Below are 16,688 nucleotides of genomic sequence, written 5' to 3' on the forward strand. Positions count from 1 at the left end.
CTTACACAATGCACATGAGAGCAACTCACACCTGGAGCTCCTAACTCTTCCAGGCACAACATTATGCACAAGTGTTTGTGAAGGGTCTGTTACATTTATATTGCATTAAGTCACATAAGCAATTAATATTTTACAATGTGAATAAAAGCTCTCGTCTAGAGAAGACCACAGAATATGAACTTGATCCTGCTCCTATCCAAGTCAATGGGAAAACTCCTATTATCTTCAGTGGTACAGGATTGAGCCTTACATGAAAGAAAGGAAACCGTATTTCACTAAACATTCTCTCCAAAATTTTATCAACTGGGATAACATCAGACCTTTTCCCTTTAATAGCAAGGCAAGCCAAAACTACCTGTTAACTCCTTTTTCTATCTTGCCGTAGAACTAATGGCTTCTAACATAGAACAAACCCAATTATTTAATTAAATTCAAGTAACAAATACAGATCACAAAGAAATATTTCCAGATCATCCACTCCTCCTTTTTTAGCATCCACATCATAAACGCCATCTAAAGACAAATTTTGAATGATCTCAGACCACAACGTAAATTAGCAAAAGTTGAGACACTCCCACAATCTCTGTCAGTTTTATCTCATTTTACTAACTGGAATTTCAAATGATCTTCTGGAAGATTAAAATACCTAAGCTTTCAGCTATCTGACCAATCATAAAATCTAATTACAATAAATTAATGGACTGTTGGTCTAAAGGACTAATGGTCACTAATAGACTGTTACAAATCAGAAATGGATGAGACAAAACTATTCTTTCCCAATGGGAAAAAATTGTCAGACAAATATGTATTTCCAGTGTAAGTAAATATTTTAGAATATAATTACTTTTGCTTCTCTGGAGAAACATGTTTAAAGCAGAGGGCTTTAAAACTAATCTTCAAGCATATTACTCAGCAGAGAAATGGAAGCAAAATTGACATGAACCTTGTAAGCATCAATATTCATTCTCCATTTGGGATTTGATGCTGGAATGGGGAGTTTGAGCAGAACATCAGATACTCTTTAGATTCGCTTATTTTTCAGCAAGGTTGTCAATCCTTCTATGAGACCTTTCAGTACTTCATTAAACACACTTTTAATCGTGTAAAGGTCAGAATCTGAATTAAAACATGCCCTTAACTGGAATGGTTGCCAAAGAACTCACTGGGGGAAATCCTGATTACAAAACACAAAGAGCATGATAGCAGAGAGTTAAAAAGTACAGTGTGCATAAAAAATGTCTCTCAGTGCACCTCAAAAAACAAGCTTTAGAGAAATATGAGAAACCATCTGCCTGCTCTATATATTCATCTCAGTCAATATTTTTTTCTCTCCTTTTAGATGAAGGATGTTTTCTTCTTCCTCTTTTTCCTGAGTGTGTGGCTCATTGCCTATGGTGTGACAACCCAAGCCTTACTCCATCCTGATGACAGTCGAGTGGAATGGATATTCAGAAGAGTGCTTTATCGTCCCTACCTTCAGATATTTGGGCAGATTCCACTGGATGAAATAGACAGTGAGAAATTGGTTTTTAACTGATCAGACTACCATAGAATAAGTCCCATTAATCAGAGCACAGGCATCCATACTTAGGTTGTCACTTTCTTATCTTTCTCCTGTAGGAAAAAGTCTGCATGTTATGATGTAATGACATTTGGACTGCAATATCTGAATGTTATTATATATATTGTCAAGTTGTGCTGAAGCATCAGTGCAGGCCTTGACTACACAGTTAAACCTAGTTAGTTAAACTGATGCAAACCCTTGGGTTTATACTAAAGGTGCCGATTCCTCATCTTGCCAGGGGCTGCATGAAACCCCTCCTTCTCTAGGCCCCAAGCACCCCCCCCCCGGCCCTCTCACCCCCTCTTCCCACCGCTGCACCCTCTCATCATGCCTCCTTCCCGGAGAATGTCCTGTAGTCTCCCACTCCCTACCGGAGCATAAATGCTACCAGCTATTTGTAGCACTCCAGAAGCACTGGGAGGGATGGGGAGGAGTTGGTAACTGCATAGGCTCTGGTGTGTGAGAGCCATGGTGGGAGAGGGGAGAGCTTCAAGAAAGTTTTTTCCTGCAAGGCAAAACCCCAAGGTGGTAAACATTGCTGAGGCACTCAGAAGAGGCTTGCTTAAGATAAGGAGAATAGTCAGTAGGCCTCAATAGACTCTGAAAATCTGTTTTTGAACATCTCCAAATGGCCAGTTGCAAAGTCCATCTTGGTGATGGAGAAGCAGCAGAGGTCCATATCTCTGACAATTTAGTCCTGTGGGAGCTGCATATCCTTCACATTTCTCAAGCCAGGGCACCCTGTATATACAATATGGATGTGTATATTGAACCCACATTAGAAACTTTGGCTCTCTGTTACTCTCCAGTCCTCCTAAGAGGGTAAGGAGCCCGCTGCTTTCAGATGACAGAATTATTTCTGTAGAGCAGTAGAGTCTCATTCTTCTAAGTGCTGAAGCTCCAAATCCAGCTCTTGGACTTGAAGCCTAGTAAACCTGAGACATTTGGAATGAGATTCCCTTGGTGGTTACATCGAGTAGAGATTATATCTTATATTAAGGAATCAATAGTCACGGCTTTCGCTTAGAACATTAATGGAAAATGCATTGTTTGTTGTCTGAGTTTCTTGTTCTTAAATGAAGACAGGTTAAGGAATGCTAGAGTCAGCATTGTTCACACTGTACTTACCAAAGATCTATAGTACCTTGAACTTCAGGTACGATCCTTCTTGTGCAAAAGCTATCAGCTTGATGTAAAACTGAGAGGATGGCATGACCATATGAATGATTAAACATGGCAGCAGAACATGGAGAGTATGTCTGCAATGCCATTTAAGGTACACTTGTAGGGTAAGCATACCCATGCTAGCTTCCATCTGGCATATGTGGGGACAATTATAGTGAAGATCTGGTGGCACAAGCTAAATCTGCATGGGGGGTACAAGCCCACCAGGGATACTGGGTATGCAACACAAGGTCCTAGCCTGCACCAGGCTGTGTGCCACTGGACCTTCACGGCTGCTATTCATACTAGTTCAGTTAAAGCAAGCGTGGGAATGCCAACCCACACTAAAATTACACCTTATATTGCAATGTGGCATACCTGAGTGCAATATAAAACTATTGCTTTATTTTCCCCTTCCTCCCCACATTGCAGCATCACGCATGCGTCTTCAGAATTGTACCTCTGCCCCAAGGAGCCTGCAGGAAAATTCACCATTATGTTCTAATACCTATGCCAATTGGCTTGTCATACTTCTGTTGGTCATTTTCCTATTGGTCACCAATGTGCTACTTATGAATCTCCTGATTGCTATGTTCAGGCAAGTGTCACTTAATTCTGAGATGGGGATTGCACTGTGAGGGTGGGAAGAGAAGGGTTAATAAGAATGCATGTGTACATGTCCATAAATGCTCTCGTCTAAGTATTTTTGATCTATTAACAATGTTACTAGCTAGTGGCAATCTTCAGTTTGCAGGTAAACTTTTGTGATCACACAGTTTTTAATTTCCCCTCACACTTTCACTGTCTCCCTCAACGAGAGATATGAAAACTTTTTGCCTCTTTACCAAGAAATAAAATCAGATAAAAATCCACATATACACAAGGCTCCACAAAAGCCTCTTTGTATAAATATGCTGGTGAAAGCAGCTGTAAAACTGGCACTCTTGCCCATAGACGATCCTCTAATAGGGGAATCACTTGAACGGTTTAGAGGCTGACATAGCCTCTGAAATGTTCTGAAATGTGATTGTCCTTTTCATATGTGTTCATTTTTTTTTAATTGTATCCTTTGGTATATATGGTTGTGACTATTTTCTTCTACTATTTGATCTGAGGAAGTGGGTCTGGCCCACGAAAGCTCATCATCTAATAAACCATCTTGTTAGTCTTTAAAGTGCTACATAGTCCTGCATTTTGCTTCATCTTTAAAAAGGTGTGTGTCTTATTGTCCAAAGGCAATTATTGCAAGTAATAGCTTTTATTTAAAGAGAAACAATAAGAATTTTAGCAGTGGGGTGGCATTAACACAGACTAAAGTAAAAATGATGCTTTGGATTTTATAGTAATGAATTTTAAGATCACGGGGGGGAGGAAGTTTAACAATACTTTTTTTGTGTTTTAAAGTTACACTTTTCAAGTTGTTCAGGGCAATGCAGACATTTTCTGGAAATTTCAGCGTTACAACCTGATTGTGGAGTACCATGGCCGTCCAGCTTTGGCTCCGCCATTTATCATTATTAGCCACGCCAATCTGATTCTCAGACGAATCTTTAAAAAGATGGAGCACAAAAAGGAACATCTGGGTGAGTTGTTTACAAATAGCTAACCAGGAACCATGTGACTGGGAGAAGCCTGATGCTATATGATAAATCAGAAACAGAAGAGAGCAAATACAATTCATAAAACAAAATATTATATGTTCATGTATATGTCTTTATTCATACACATGAAAATACACAGGTGAAATGATTTATAATCTAGCTTATAAAATAAACAGTTCATGAGACATCAGCTGTTCTTTGTACAATGTAATTAAACTGTCTCATTTGTTTTTAGCAAATAGCATAGAGAAGGGAAGCATTAAAACCATGTTTGGATTCTATTCTCTCCAGTGGAATTCAAGTGAGAGGGGGAATGTTGTCAGAAATAGTAGCATCCTTATTATTTGTAAAGGGAGATTTTTTTTTATTTGCAGCCACTATACTTCAGCTTCTAATGATTGCTATGCAGAGCTCTCTAATAAAAAGTGCATACAATTTCATAATATCAACATGTTTCCCCTGCAGTAGAATCCTCCTTCCCTTATGCCACTTGTGCAGGCTGGCCCTGTGCTTTGGAATAGAATTCCAGGTGTTGTGTTTGACCTATAAAGCTCTAAACTGTTTTGGATCTGGTTCCCCAAGACACCGCCTCTCCCATTGTTAGGTACACTGCTATAGTCAGGGTCAGGAGTGCCACTATACCTGGAAACAAAAAGGGGCTGCTTGCAGGGCATTATCTGCAAGAATTCTCTTTTGAATTCATTCCTTCCCCTGGTTGGCCAGAGCCCAAATAAGTTAGTCCTCTGGTGGGCTGAAAGGATCTTTTTTTTTACCCTGGCTTTTGTGGAAGGCTGGCCACTTCATTTAAAATGTCATTGTCTTGGCCTACACTGCGAGTTTTTGTAGTAGAAAATATGCTAATCAGGGACTCATTAGCATAAGTCATGATCTCATTAGCATATTTTCTGCTGTTTCTTTTTGCACAAGGGGTTTTTGTGCAAAAACAAGCAGTGTAGCCGCTTCTGCTCTCTGGGACAGGCAAAAGGATCTTGTGCAAAATGGGGTTTTTGCACAAAACAAAAGCAGATACGCCGCTTTTTTTTGCACAAAAAGAAATGGCAGAAAATATGCTAATGAGATCACAACTTGAGTCTCTCATTAGCATATTTTCTGCTGCAAAAACTCAATGTATACGTAGCCATTATGAAATTAAAGGATATCCTATTGTCCTGAGTATTAAGAGGCTGTGTTTATGAAGCTTTATTTGCAGTGCTTGAATACCCCTTATTAATTATTAATTATTATTATTAATATGCCTAGACAAAGTGCATTTGAACCTGACTCTCCACAGGTTAAATCCCATTTAGATCACGGAAGGAAATGGCAATTGTATGAAGACTAAACATTTAACAACTAGCCCCACACCAAATTTCACTGTTGAAATAGCAATACTATATATTAAATCTGAAAAAAGCAGATTCCTCTTTCTTTTCTGTTGCTGCTAATGTAACTGAAGCATTGTTTCTTTACTTTAAAAGAGAGATAACTATCCATTGTTACAGTGTCAGGTGATTTTAAGGGCTAAAATTGCAATGGGGGAGGTTATAAATAGAAAGCCTAACAAACTTCAGCTAAACTGATCAGCGCTCACACATCAAGAGCAGAGTGGTGAGTCAGTAAACAATGTTATGTGTTAGGCCAGGTAAGTACCTAAGTTTGATAGCACAGAATAATGGCTGTAGTAACTGAACAGGAAACACATGGACCAAATGGAGAGAAGCGAGCAGAGTTATCTGGGACAGGAGAATGTCTGTCAAATTGAAGAGTAAGATCTACAGGAAGGTAATTTGGCCTATAGCTTTCTATGGCTCTGACTGCTGCACACTGAGGAAGAGGAGCAAATCTTGAATACAGTGGAAATGAAAACATTGAGATGGATGCCTGGAGTTACAAAGACGGACCGTGTTGGAAACAAATAGGAAGTATGAAGGTGGTATCTCAGAAAAGTTGAGGGAAATCAGGCTCAGATGGTTTGACCATGTAATAACAAGATCATTAAGACTATACAGGAAACAGAGTGATAAACTTAGAAGTAGAGAGTAACAAAAGACCAACAACTAGATGGTAGGGTGTTATGCAAAAGAATTTGATTAGCTGCAGACTTTCTGAGGAAGCACTTCAAGACAGACTAGACTGGAGAAGGAATCAAAGGGTGTGTCTAGACTACATACCTCCGTCGACGGAGGCATGTAGATTAGACAGATCGGCAGAGGGAAATGAAGCCACGATTTAAATAATCGTGGCTTCATTTAAATTTCAATGTCTGCCCCGCTCTGCCGATCAGCTGTTTGTCGGCAGATCGGGGCAGTCTGGACACGCCGCTGTCGACAAGGAAGCCTTTGTCGACTGGCGCAGGTATGCCTCGTGAAACCAGGTTTACCTGCGTCGATCGACAAAGGCTTCCTCATCGACAGCGGCGCATCCAGACTGCCCCGATCTGCTGACAAACAGCTGATCGTCAGAGCGGGGCAGCCATTGAAATTGAAATGTAGCCGCGATTATTTAAATCGCAGCTTGATTTCCCTCTGCCGATCTGTCTAATCTACATGCCTCTGTCGACGAAGGCATGTAGTCTAGACACACCCAAAAAGTCAATCCCCATGTAAATGGGATTAGAGCTAGACAAGAAGAAGTTAGGAGCAATGGGAAGGCATTCAGATATTCTCTTTGTAGACACTTCATCCCACTTCTGATCCTTTCTGCCTAGTGCCTTTGAGCCTCTGTGTACATCTCGGCTTCCTGCCTTTAAAGTAAAACCTCAAATAAAACAAAAAAAATGAAGGACTGGGCCTAGGCTTGCCAGATGCTTTCAACAAAATTCCCAAACATGTTAAACTTGGTTGAGCAAAAAAACAAAAAAACAAACCTGCGCCTTAAACTGTCCCTGCTGGGCCTCCGTCTGAGGGAAACAGAACCGGTGTTTTCTGGGTTTTTTTTTACCAGACGGGGGAACCCGAAAACCGGACACCTGGCAACCCTAACTGGGCCTCTGACTGTCCTGCCTCCAGCTATTTCTAACACCAGTCAGCCCACTCCTCTTTGTTGGAGTCTTTTTCCTTCACTAATAGTTAGCTTGGGGAGCATTGGTAAGGTCTGATAGTCAATGAGTCAGACAGTAGTATCTGTAAGTAGCTTAGAACTGCAGTATTTGTATAGCATTCATAAAAGCAGTCTTGAATGAGGTCACAAATAGGCTAAGGAAGATTTTTTTTTTTAGATATGTCAACACTCTTACAATGAAAAAAATGACCCTAAATTTTGCATTTAAAATGAAAACATGCAAGCCATAATTCTTTATATTATAATTTCATAACCTGATACTTCTGCCATGGTAAATCTACAGTTTATTCCCCAAATTGTAAAATGGCAAATCTACAATTCACTGACCTACCTTTCTGTACACACGTTGCCCCTTGTCCCCCTAGTGCACACGGATGCTTTTTATGTCTTTTTCCACAGAACGAGATCTCCCTGACAACCTGGATCAAAAAATCATAACATGGGAAGTGGTTCAAAAGGAAAATTATCTTGCAAACTTGGAACAAAAGAAAAAAGAAAGCAATGAGGAGAGACTAAAGAAAACATTTAACAAGTAAATTTAACAAAACATCTTTGGCATTTCCCCCAAGATGCATGGATCCCTGAGCTGCAGAAACTCCCAGCTAGAATACTTTAGACCTAAATCCCCCAGTCAGTAAGAACCTCCCACAAATGCCCATGAAATAGCAGCAACAAAGGGAGAGATTTGAAAGAGCTAGATTCAGAAAAGAAGTCACGGAACCCTTCAGGGATTACACTGAGGAGCATGCATGTATTGGGTCAAAGACAGACAGAAGCTCTCTGGGGAAAAGGCCATTGGGGGTGCATCTACACTGCACTGTAGCTCAAAATAAGACATGCAAATTGCATATCTTATTCTGATCTTATTTCAAAATTGGTGCTGTCTACACAGTGCCAAATTTCAAAATAACCCGCTATTCCGAAACGTCTTTTACTCCTTGTGAAATGGGACGAGGACGAGGATGTCCGAATAGCAAGCCGGTTATATTTCGAAATGACAGGCTTGTTGTGACGACGTGGATAGCTATTTCAGGATACTTCAGTATCCCCAAATAGCACTGCAGTGTAGACGTATGAAAAGGCATAAATTAGTTTGGATACATTCGGGTGAGCTCTGAAGAAGCTTTTGAACTTTATGGGGGGGAAGAGCTAGCATAGACATTGTGAGGTTTGTTATTCATTTAGAATATGAAACTAGTTTCTGGAAATAGAACACTATACTCTTGCTCTATGCGAGAGGGAATCTCTAAACATCCCTTTAGGTAGGGCAACCTTCTGGGTGCTTTGTCCTATCTCAGCAGTGCAAAGAAGGCAGCAGTGGGTCTATTATGAGATACTTGGCTGTAATTAACAGATGTCTTTGCTCAGATCATGTCTCTGCTTTGTTTCTTTTAGGATGGACAACCTGTCTAAATATTTTAGTGGAATGAAAGAGCAAGAGAAACGGCTTAGATCTCTGGAATCACAAGTAATACTTTTTATAAACTTGTTTTAGCTTTAGCTAATATTCTCTTTATTTACTGTTTGGACTGGACTTTGTCTACAAGGAGGGGCTGGTGTTGATATGCTTAGCTGGCCCAATAGTTCACTTGACATTACAAGAGCAAAAGGAAAGACGTCATTAGGGCCCTGGTGACTTGATTGTTTGTTCCTGTGGAGAAGGGGGAAAGAGAATCTTCACTGGCTTGCCAAATGTAGAAAGAAGGGGGAGGGTAGCTGCATTTCTCATTCTGCTGATCCTGCCACACCAGTCTTTCCCTCCAGGGGCTTCTGCTCCAGTGGATACTCTCGAGGGTAAATGCCAGTTCAATTTTCCCCATGTAGCTTTCTGCCTAACCTTAGCCCTTCAAGTCCTCCCTCAGACTGCCATTAAGAGATTTAACAGTGAAGTAACACTGAAAAACCCACAAAACTATTCTCCAGTCTTTGAAAGCAGGGAAATGGAAATCACTTCCATGCAATCAAAAGCCCCATAGAGCAGTTTCAGCAAGGGAATACCACATGGGCACAAGCTTTTGGAAAGTAAGATTTGATCCACAGACCTTAATGGTCACTCAAAGCACATACTGATAAATCCAAACACTACAGTATATAAAGCAAATAGAGCCCAAATCCATTGCCAGCTGGAATGTGTCACTTTTTAAAAAAGTGTGTCGTGCCTGCTGAATTTCAAGGCTCTGACGGGAAAAAATTAATTATTTACAAATGACACAGGCTGGCAGTTGGATTTTTATCTGTTAAAAGTAATAGTTTATGAAAATGCCCACATCCACAGTGACAAGTCATATTTCCACTGATATAATCTACACTGACTTGTTACCATATTGAATGCAAACAAGCGTTTCAAAGAGATATTCTAGCCTATAAATATGCAGCATTAATAATAGAAGGAAATTCCATCTTAAGTTTCTGATGACAAGCTGCTGAGGTTTAAATAAACATTTGTAAAACAGTTTTAAAATGTTAAGAACTATCCAAGCACTAAGTAGTACAGTTATTGTTTTCTATGTCACTAGTGCTCCCCAGTGAATGTCTGGCCTTGTGGCTCATCTTATCAATCAGAGAACTTTTCCACAATGCATTTTTCAGTACTCCTTAAAAATACTTTGTATTCAGTAAACAATGCTGACAAATGTACAGATAGATAGCCAAATTCAAAAGCAATACTCAAGAAATATTTTTAGCTCGATACATTCAGCCACCTATTTTGTTGGTTGAAAGTTTTTGTCCCCTGTAGATATCTGTATATAAACAATATAAATATTTATGGAACAAGCCATTAAGTTTTATTAGAAATGCTAAGTATGAAGTTTACATATAGCTACTGCTTAATTTTTCAACTTTTTAGATTTGCAAAAGTAATCTGGAGGATTACAGAAATTTATCATAGCAATCTCTGCTTGTTTTGTAGGTTAACTTCTGCTCAGCTGTTATTTCTTCAATGGCAGATACTTTAAGCAAAAATAACCTCTTATGCAATAGACCAGTACCAGAATATGCAAGTGAGTACTTGGAAAGATAATTGCAAAGCAAAATACTGCTGGTCAATAGTTCAGTAAAAGGATGTAAAAAGGCAAAGAGGTAGAAGACTCATGTAGGGAGGTAGTGGAGCAATGGGGATGAAATTATAAAGAGTAGCATTGCAACTATAGATCAGGGTGGAACCTAAGACCCCTGGCTTGCCTGGATCCAGCCCCCAATGCTCAGGGCTCTCCCCCACCCCCAACATTGGGGAGCCTACACTGGCGCTCCAGCCCTCCCAGCACCCGCCACCGTACTGTAGGGCTGCAGCACACAAAATCTACTAGGCTGGGTCTTCCTAGGATCTAGGGCTGTGTCCAGACTCCATGCCTCCGTCGACGGAGGCATGTAGATTAGCCAGCTCGGAAGAGGGAAATGAAGCCGCGATTAAAATAATCGCGGCTTCATTTAAATTTAAATGGCTGCCCCGATCTGCCGATCAGCTGTTTGTTGGCAGATCGGGAGAGTCTGGACGCGATGCCCCGACAAAGAAGCCTTTCTTCATCGACACAGGTAAACCTGGTTTCACGAGGCTTACCTGTGTCGATGAAGAAAGGCTTCTTTGTCGGGGCATCGCGTCCAGACTCTCCCGATCTGCCGACAAACAGCTGATCGGCAGATCGGGGCAGCCATTTAAATTTAAATGAAGCCGCGATTATTTTAATCGCGGCTTCATTTCCCTCTTCCGAGCTGGCTAATCTACATGCCTCCGTCGACGGAGGCATGGAGTCTGGACACAGCCTAGGTGTGCAACTGTCTCTCTCCTTCTCAGGGGTTTGGGGTTTGTTTTTTTGCACTTCTCACTTGTGTGTGTGGTCCCCGGCCCAAAAAATGGTTCAACACCCCTACTGTAGATCTGCAAGATTCCCAACATTAAAGAACATGGAATTTTTGGGGCTGGGATTGTCACTTATTACTTACAGCACTTTGCATAGCCTGACCTGGATAAGCTCTTGCCACTACCACAATATGTGTAATAATTATAATAGGGGAATAGTAATTGTCCAAGTTATCAGATGACGTAAATCAGCATCACCCCATTGACTTCAATGAAGCTACACCTGCTTGGGATCTGACCTTGTACCACTGGAAGGGGAAGCCTCACTGTTTGAGACATTTAAATCTTATCCAGACTAAGAAATAGACAATACACATTAGCTAGCTGGCACTGTGGCTGAGTAATAGTCTGATTTTCCATGTCTAATCTTGTCTGTCAAAAACAAATCAATATTATAAGGGGAAGTAACTAAGGAAACAAGATCTTGAATGGCAAGTGCCACAATATTACAAATTACACATGTAGAGGCCCAGATCCAGAGATCTATTATCTATGATTTGTGGCTTTATTGCCATCGCTCCTCCTTGATTTTTCCCAAAGTTTACCATAACAAACTACACAATCTACATTAGCAACTATAAATACAAGCGATTGAACATTTTACCAGTCACAGAAGGGGTAATTTGGAATATTTAAGAGTATCTACATAGTAAAGCATAAGAGTCCCCAAACATATTTTGTTTTCAGTGGGTTCAACTTCTGGAGTGAAGCACCGATCACTAGACACAAAGTCACGCAATGGAGTCTAAGTCTATATACTGCTATTTCTCTTACAACAGAGTTTGCAATAATGGACTGCTGTTAAAAGTGACAGTATTAGCAAATTCTCCCACTCCACCCAAGATTAGATTTTGTAAAAAATAAAATCCACTGTTTAAAAAAACCCACACTGGAACAATTAAAATATCTCCTTGTAGCATTTTCTGTTCAAGCATCATACTACAATCTCTCCATGAGAATCCGAAATTGACTAGAAACTAATACAAATGTTTTGTATTAGTACTTTTGTACTAGACAGTACTTGGTCTGCTATGAGAGTTAGGGACTGGACTTGATAATCTCTCGAGGTCTCTTCCAGTTCTAGTATTCTATGGTTTTAATTGCCTGAAGTGGAAGATGCAAAAATGAAACAGTTTAGTGCAGCTTTTCACTGACTGCTTAAATTTTGTATAGCTCTCCAATGGTTACTGTAAGTGTTTATTTTCATAATGCTTTTAAACTAATGCATTTTTTAAATCCTGTTAGGTTTTATGACTACTGCAAATCAAACATTCCTACCAGAAAGAAGTGAAGGCAAAGAACTTACAGAAGAGTCTGAAAATGACATGATGTACATTGATAATTAAATAAAGTTCTCATTTCCTCAGATGATTTTACCATTTTGAAGTACTTCTCTGATGAAATCCCAACCTCACTGAAGTCAGTGGCAAAACTGCCATTAAATTGTGAGGTCAGGATTTCACCATTAGTGTATTTGTGTATCATATTACTTCTACTTCCTTCTCACCATATTTATACACATGTAGTCAGCAGGGCGGTGGCATATTTCACACACACTTCATCCCATCCTTACACATACAATGCCTGCCAGCGTACCTGCTATATTTCTCTTAAAATATTTACTTACATTAAGGAAAAGCAGATCACATGCTAGAGACAATCATCTGCAGTAAGAACACTGCTCTCTGTCCATGTCAGACTTTTCCCTATAACCGTGTCTTGTATGAGTCTGAATCCTCCACAAAGATTGCCATGGTTGCCAGACTCGGCCCACAATATGCCCCAGAACCACTTCCTCTCCTGTTACATCTGTTCTGCACTCTTTGTTGCACCCTCTTCTCCTATCTTCTCTTCAACCTCCCATTTACTGGTTTTTATCTTCCCGTCTTATACTTAATGGCATCTCCTATTTCAGCCATAAAAAGGCTCCCTCTTCTACTCTATGTAAAACCTTAAGGCTGTGTCTAGACTGGCAAGTTTTTCCGCAAAATCATTTGATTTTGTGGAAAAACTTCCCAGCTGTCTACATTGGCCGCTTGAATTTCTGGAAAAGCACTGACGATCTCATGTCAAAAAGCATTTTCGGAAAATCATGCCAGTGTAGACGTAGCCTAAAGGAATTAGAATCATAGAATCCTAGGGCTGGAAGAGACCTCAAGAGGTCATCAAGGCCAGTCCCCTGCCCAAAGCAGGACCAACCCCACCTAAATCATCCCAGCCAGGGCTTTGTCAAGTCAGGACTTAAAAACCTCTAGGGATGGAGATTCCACCATCTGCCTAGGTAAGCCATCCCAATGCTTCACCACCCTCCTAGTGAAATAGTTTTTATTAATATCCAACTTAGACCTCCCCCACTGTAACTTGAGACCATTGCTCCTTGTTCCGCCAGTTGTCACCACTGAGAACAGCCTCTCTCTGGAACCTCACTTCAAGAAGTTGAAGGCTACTATCAAACCCCCCTCACTCTTCTCTTCTGCAGACTAAATAAGCCCCAATCATTCAGCCTCTCCTCATAGGTCATGTGCTCCAGTCCCCTAATCATTTTGGTTGCCTTCTGCTGGACCCTCTCCAATGCATCCACATCCTTTCTATAGTGGGGGACCCCAGTGGGCCTCCTAATGCACCCTAATATGCCATTAGCCTTCTTGGCTACAAGGGCACACTGTTGATTCATATCCAGTTTCTCATCCACTGAAATCCCCAGGCCCTTTTCTGCTGAACTGCTACTTAAACAGGCTGGGGACAGACTGAAACAATGCTTGGGATTCTTCCGTCCCAAGTGCAGGACTCTACACTTTTCCTTGTTGTACCTCATCAGATTTCTTTTGGTCCAATCCTCCAATTTGTCTAGGTCACTCTGGACCCTATCCCTACCTTCCAACGTATCTACCTCTCCCCCTAGCTTAGTGTCATCTGCAAACTTGCTGAGGCTGCAATCCATTCCTTCATCCAGGTCATTAATAAAGATGTTGAACAAAACCAGCCCTAGAACCAATCTTTGGAGCACTCTACTTGAAGCTGACCACCAGACAGACATCAAGCCATTGATCGCTACCCGTTGGGCCTGACAATTGAGGCAGCTTTCCAGCCACCTTACAGTCCATTTATCCAATTCATACTTCCTTAACTTGCTGGCAAGAATATTGTGGGAGACCGTATCAAAAGCTTTGCTAAAGTCAAGGTATATCACATCCACTGACTTCCCCATGTCCACGGAGCCAGTTACCTCATCACAGAAGCTAATCAGGTTGGTCAGGCACAACTTGCCCTGGGTGAAACCATGTTGACTATTCCTTATCACTTTCCCCTCTTCCAAGTGCTTCAAAATGGATTCTTTAAGAATCCCTACAATATTTTTCCAGGGACTGAGGTAAGGCTGACTGGTCTGTAGTTCCCTGGATTGTCCTTCTTCCCTTTTTTAAAGATGGGTCTTTTCCCAATCATCTGGGACCTCTCTTTATCTCCACAAATTTTCAAAGATAATGGTCAAAGGCTCTGCAATGATATCTACCAACTCCCTCAGTACCGTTAGATGCATTAAATCCAGACTCATGGATTTGTGTATGTCTAGCTTTTCTAAATAGTTCTAAACTTGTTCTTTCTCCAGCCAGGGCTGCCCACCTCCTTCCCATGCTGTGTTGCCTAGTGCAGTAGTCTAGGAGTTGACCATGTCTGTGAAGACAGGTACAAAAAAAAAAAAAAGCCCATTGAGTACTTCAGCTTTTCCCACATCATCTGTCACTAGGTTACCTCCTACATCCAGTAAGGGCCCCACACCCTCTCTGATCACCCTCTTATTGCTAACATGCCTGTAGAAACCTTTCTTGTTTCCTTTCACATCCCTTGCTAGCTGCAATTCCAAGTGTGTTTCACCTTCCTGCTTACACCCCTGCATTCTCAAGTAATAGATTTATACTCCTCCCTGGTCATCTGTTCTTGAATAGTAATAGAGAGGTATCTGTGTTAGTCTGAACTTGGTAAAACAAAAGGAAAAAATGTAGCACTTTCTTAATTGTATTCCTGTGTTATATATGATCATGTCAATTCTTTCAGAATATGATCTGAAGAAGTGGGTCTGGCCCACGAAATCTCATCACCTAGTAAACTATGTTGTCAGTCTCTAAAGTGCTACATATTTTTTTACTTTTGTTTTTCCACTTCTTGTAAGCTTCTCTTTTGTGTTTAAGCTCACAGAGGATTTCACTGTTAAGCCTAGCTGGTCACCTACCACATTGCTTTTCTTAGTGCGCATCAGGATGGTTTGTTCCCTGTACCTTCAATAAGTCTTGTTTAAAATACTGTCAGTTCTCCTGGACTCCTTTCTCCATCATATTAGCATCCCAGGGGATCTTGCCCATCAATTCTCTGAGGGAGTCAAAGTTTACTTTTCTGAAGTCTATGGTGTGTATTTTTCTGCTCCTTTCTTCCTTTTGTCAGGATCCTGAAACTGACCGTCTCATGATCACTGCTTCCCAGATTGCCACCCATACTTACTTCCCGTACTTGGTTCCCTCAGCACTTGAACCAGGAAGTTATCCCCAACATTCTCCAAAAATGTCCTGGATTGTCTGTGTACTGCTGCATTGGTCTCCCAACAGATGTCAGGGTGATTCAAGTTCCCATGAGAACCAGGGCTTGTGATCTGGAAGCTTCTTAGTTGTCTAAAGAAAGCCTTCTCCCTAGCCTATGTAAAGAATCCAGAGCTTCAACAGCAGAGAAGAGGTTTTTGCACTGATAGTTTGTCTCATCTCTAAATGGTTCTACTTTCCAGCATCTCATCTTGACTATGTTCAATTAACTCCTTTTCCTTAGCCCTACCTACTCATAGATGCAGAAATTGAAACATCTTTTGTCCTCAAGTCTTCACAGGCATGTTGTCCATTTCAAAATCCAAAGCATGTAACTATTCCACTCCCCTCAATTCTATTCACTATGCTCCCTGCATGCTACACTTTTGCTTTAATAATGGGTAACAGAAACTCTCCCAATGCAGTTTCAGAAGTTGGAATACCTTCTTTCCTTCCCAGAAATCTTTTGATTTGCTTATTTGTCTTGTCTAATACCTCTAAAAAATGAAACCTTATTCCACCAAAAAAAAAAATTCCTAGAAAATTAGGCCTATGGATATTTCACTTTTTGTATTTTCACTATAGTAATTAATATTACACTTGTATTTTTGACATGATTTTATTTGCCTACGTAGGCTAACTGGGTATGAAACTGTTAAACTTTTTTATGAGACAGTATACACAAATAAACTGAATTTTACCACTTAAAAAGTTCTCTTACTGTAATTTTGTAGAGATAGTGCCCAAATTTTTGGATGTAGATATACCAATATTGGCAAAACGTACTGGATTTCTTCGCTAGATAGGGGTTAAATTGGATTTTCTGTAAAATATACCTGTAGGCTCCTGTGTACCATAAGTGTTGATCCTGG

The 16,688-nt window shown here is 40.6% G+C and overlaps 1 protein-coding gene across 1 annotated transcript in view; it reads left to right on the plus strand.

Moving 5' to 3' along the window:
- Positions 1 to 13,099, plus strand: part of TRPM5 (transient receptor potential cation channel subfamily M member 5) — a 48,217-nt gene extending 35,118 nt beyond the window's left edge. The window contains exons 18-24 of the mRNA XM_089778668.1: positions 1,340 to 1,514; positions 3,161 to 3,326; positions 4,133 to 4,311; positions 7,789 to 7,921; positions 8,785 to 8,857; positions 10,301 to 10,391; positions 12,494 to 13,099. Of these exons, the coding sequence (XP_089634794.1) occupies positions 1,340 to 1,514; positions 3,161 to 3,326; positions 4,133 to 4,311; positions 7,789 to 7,921; positions 8,785 to 8,857; positions 10,301 to 10,391; positions 12,494 to 12,594 (918 nt within the window). The 3' untranslated portion in view covers positions 12,595 to 13,099. The remainder of the gene's footprint in view (positions 1 to 1,339; positions 1,515 to 3,160; positions 3,327 to 4,132; positions 4,312 to 7,788; positions 7,922 to 8,784; positions 8,858 to 10,300; positions 10,392 to 12,493) is intronic.
- Positions 13,100 to 16,688: the final 3,589 nt, after the last annotated feature.

Source organism: Pelodiscus sinensis, chromosome 5 (assembly GCF_052426305.1).
Source record: "Pelodiscus sinensis isolate ZL-2025 chromosome 5, ASM5242630v1, whole genome shotgun sequence".
NCBI classification, from domain to species: domain Eukaryota; kingdom Metazoa; phylum Chordata; order Testudines; family Trionychidae; genus Pelodiscus; species Pelodiscus sinensis.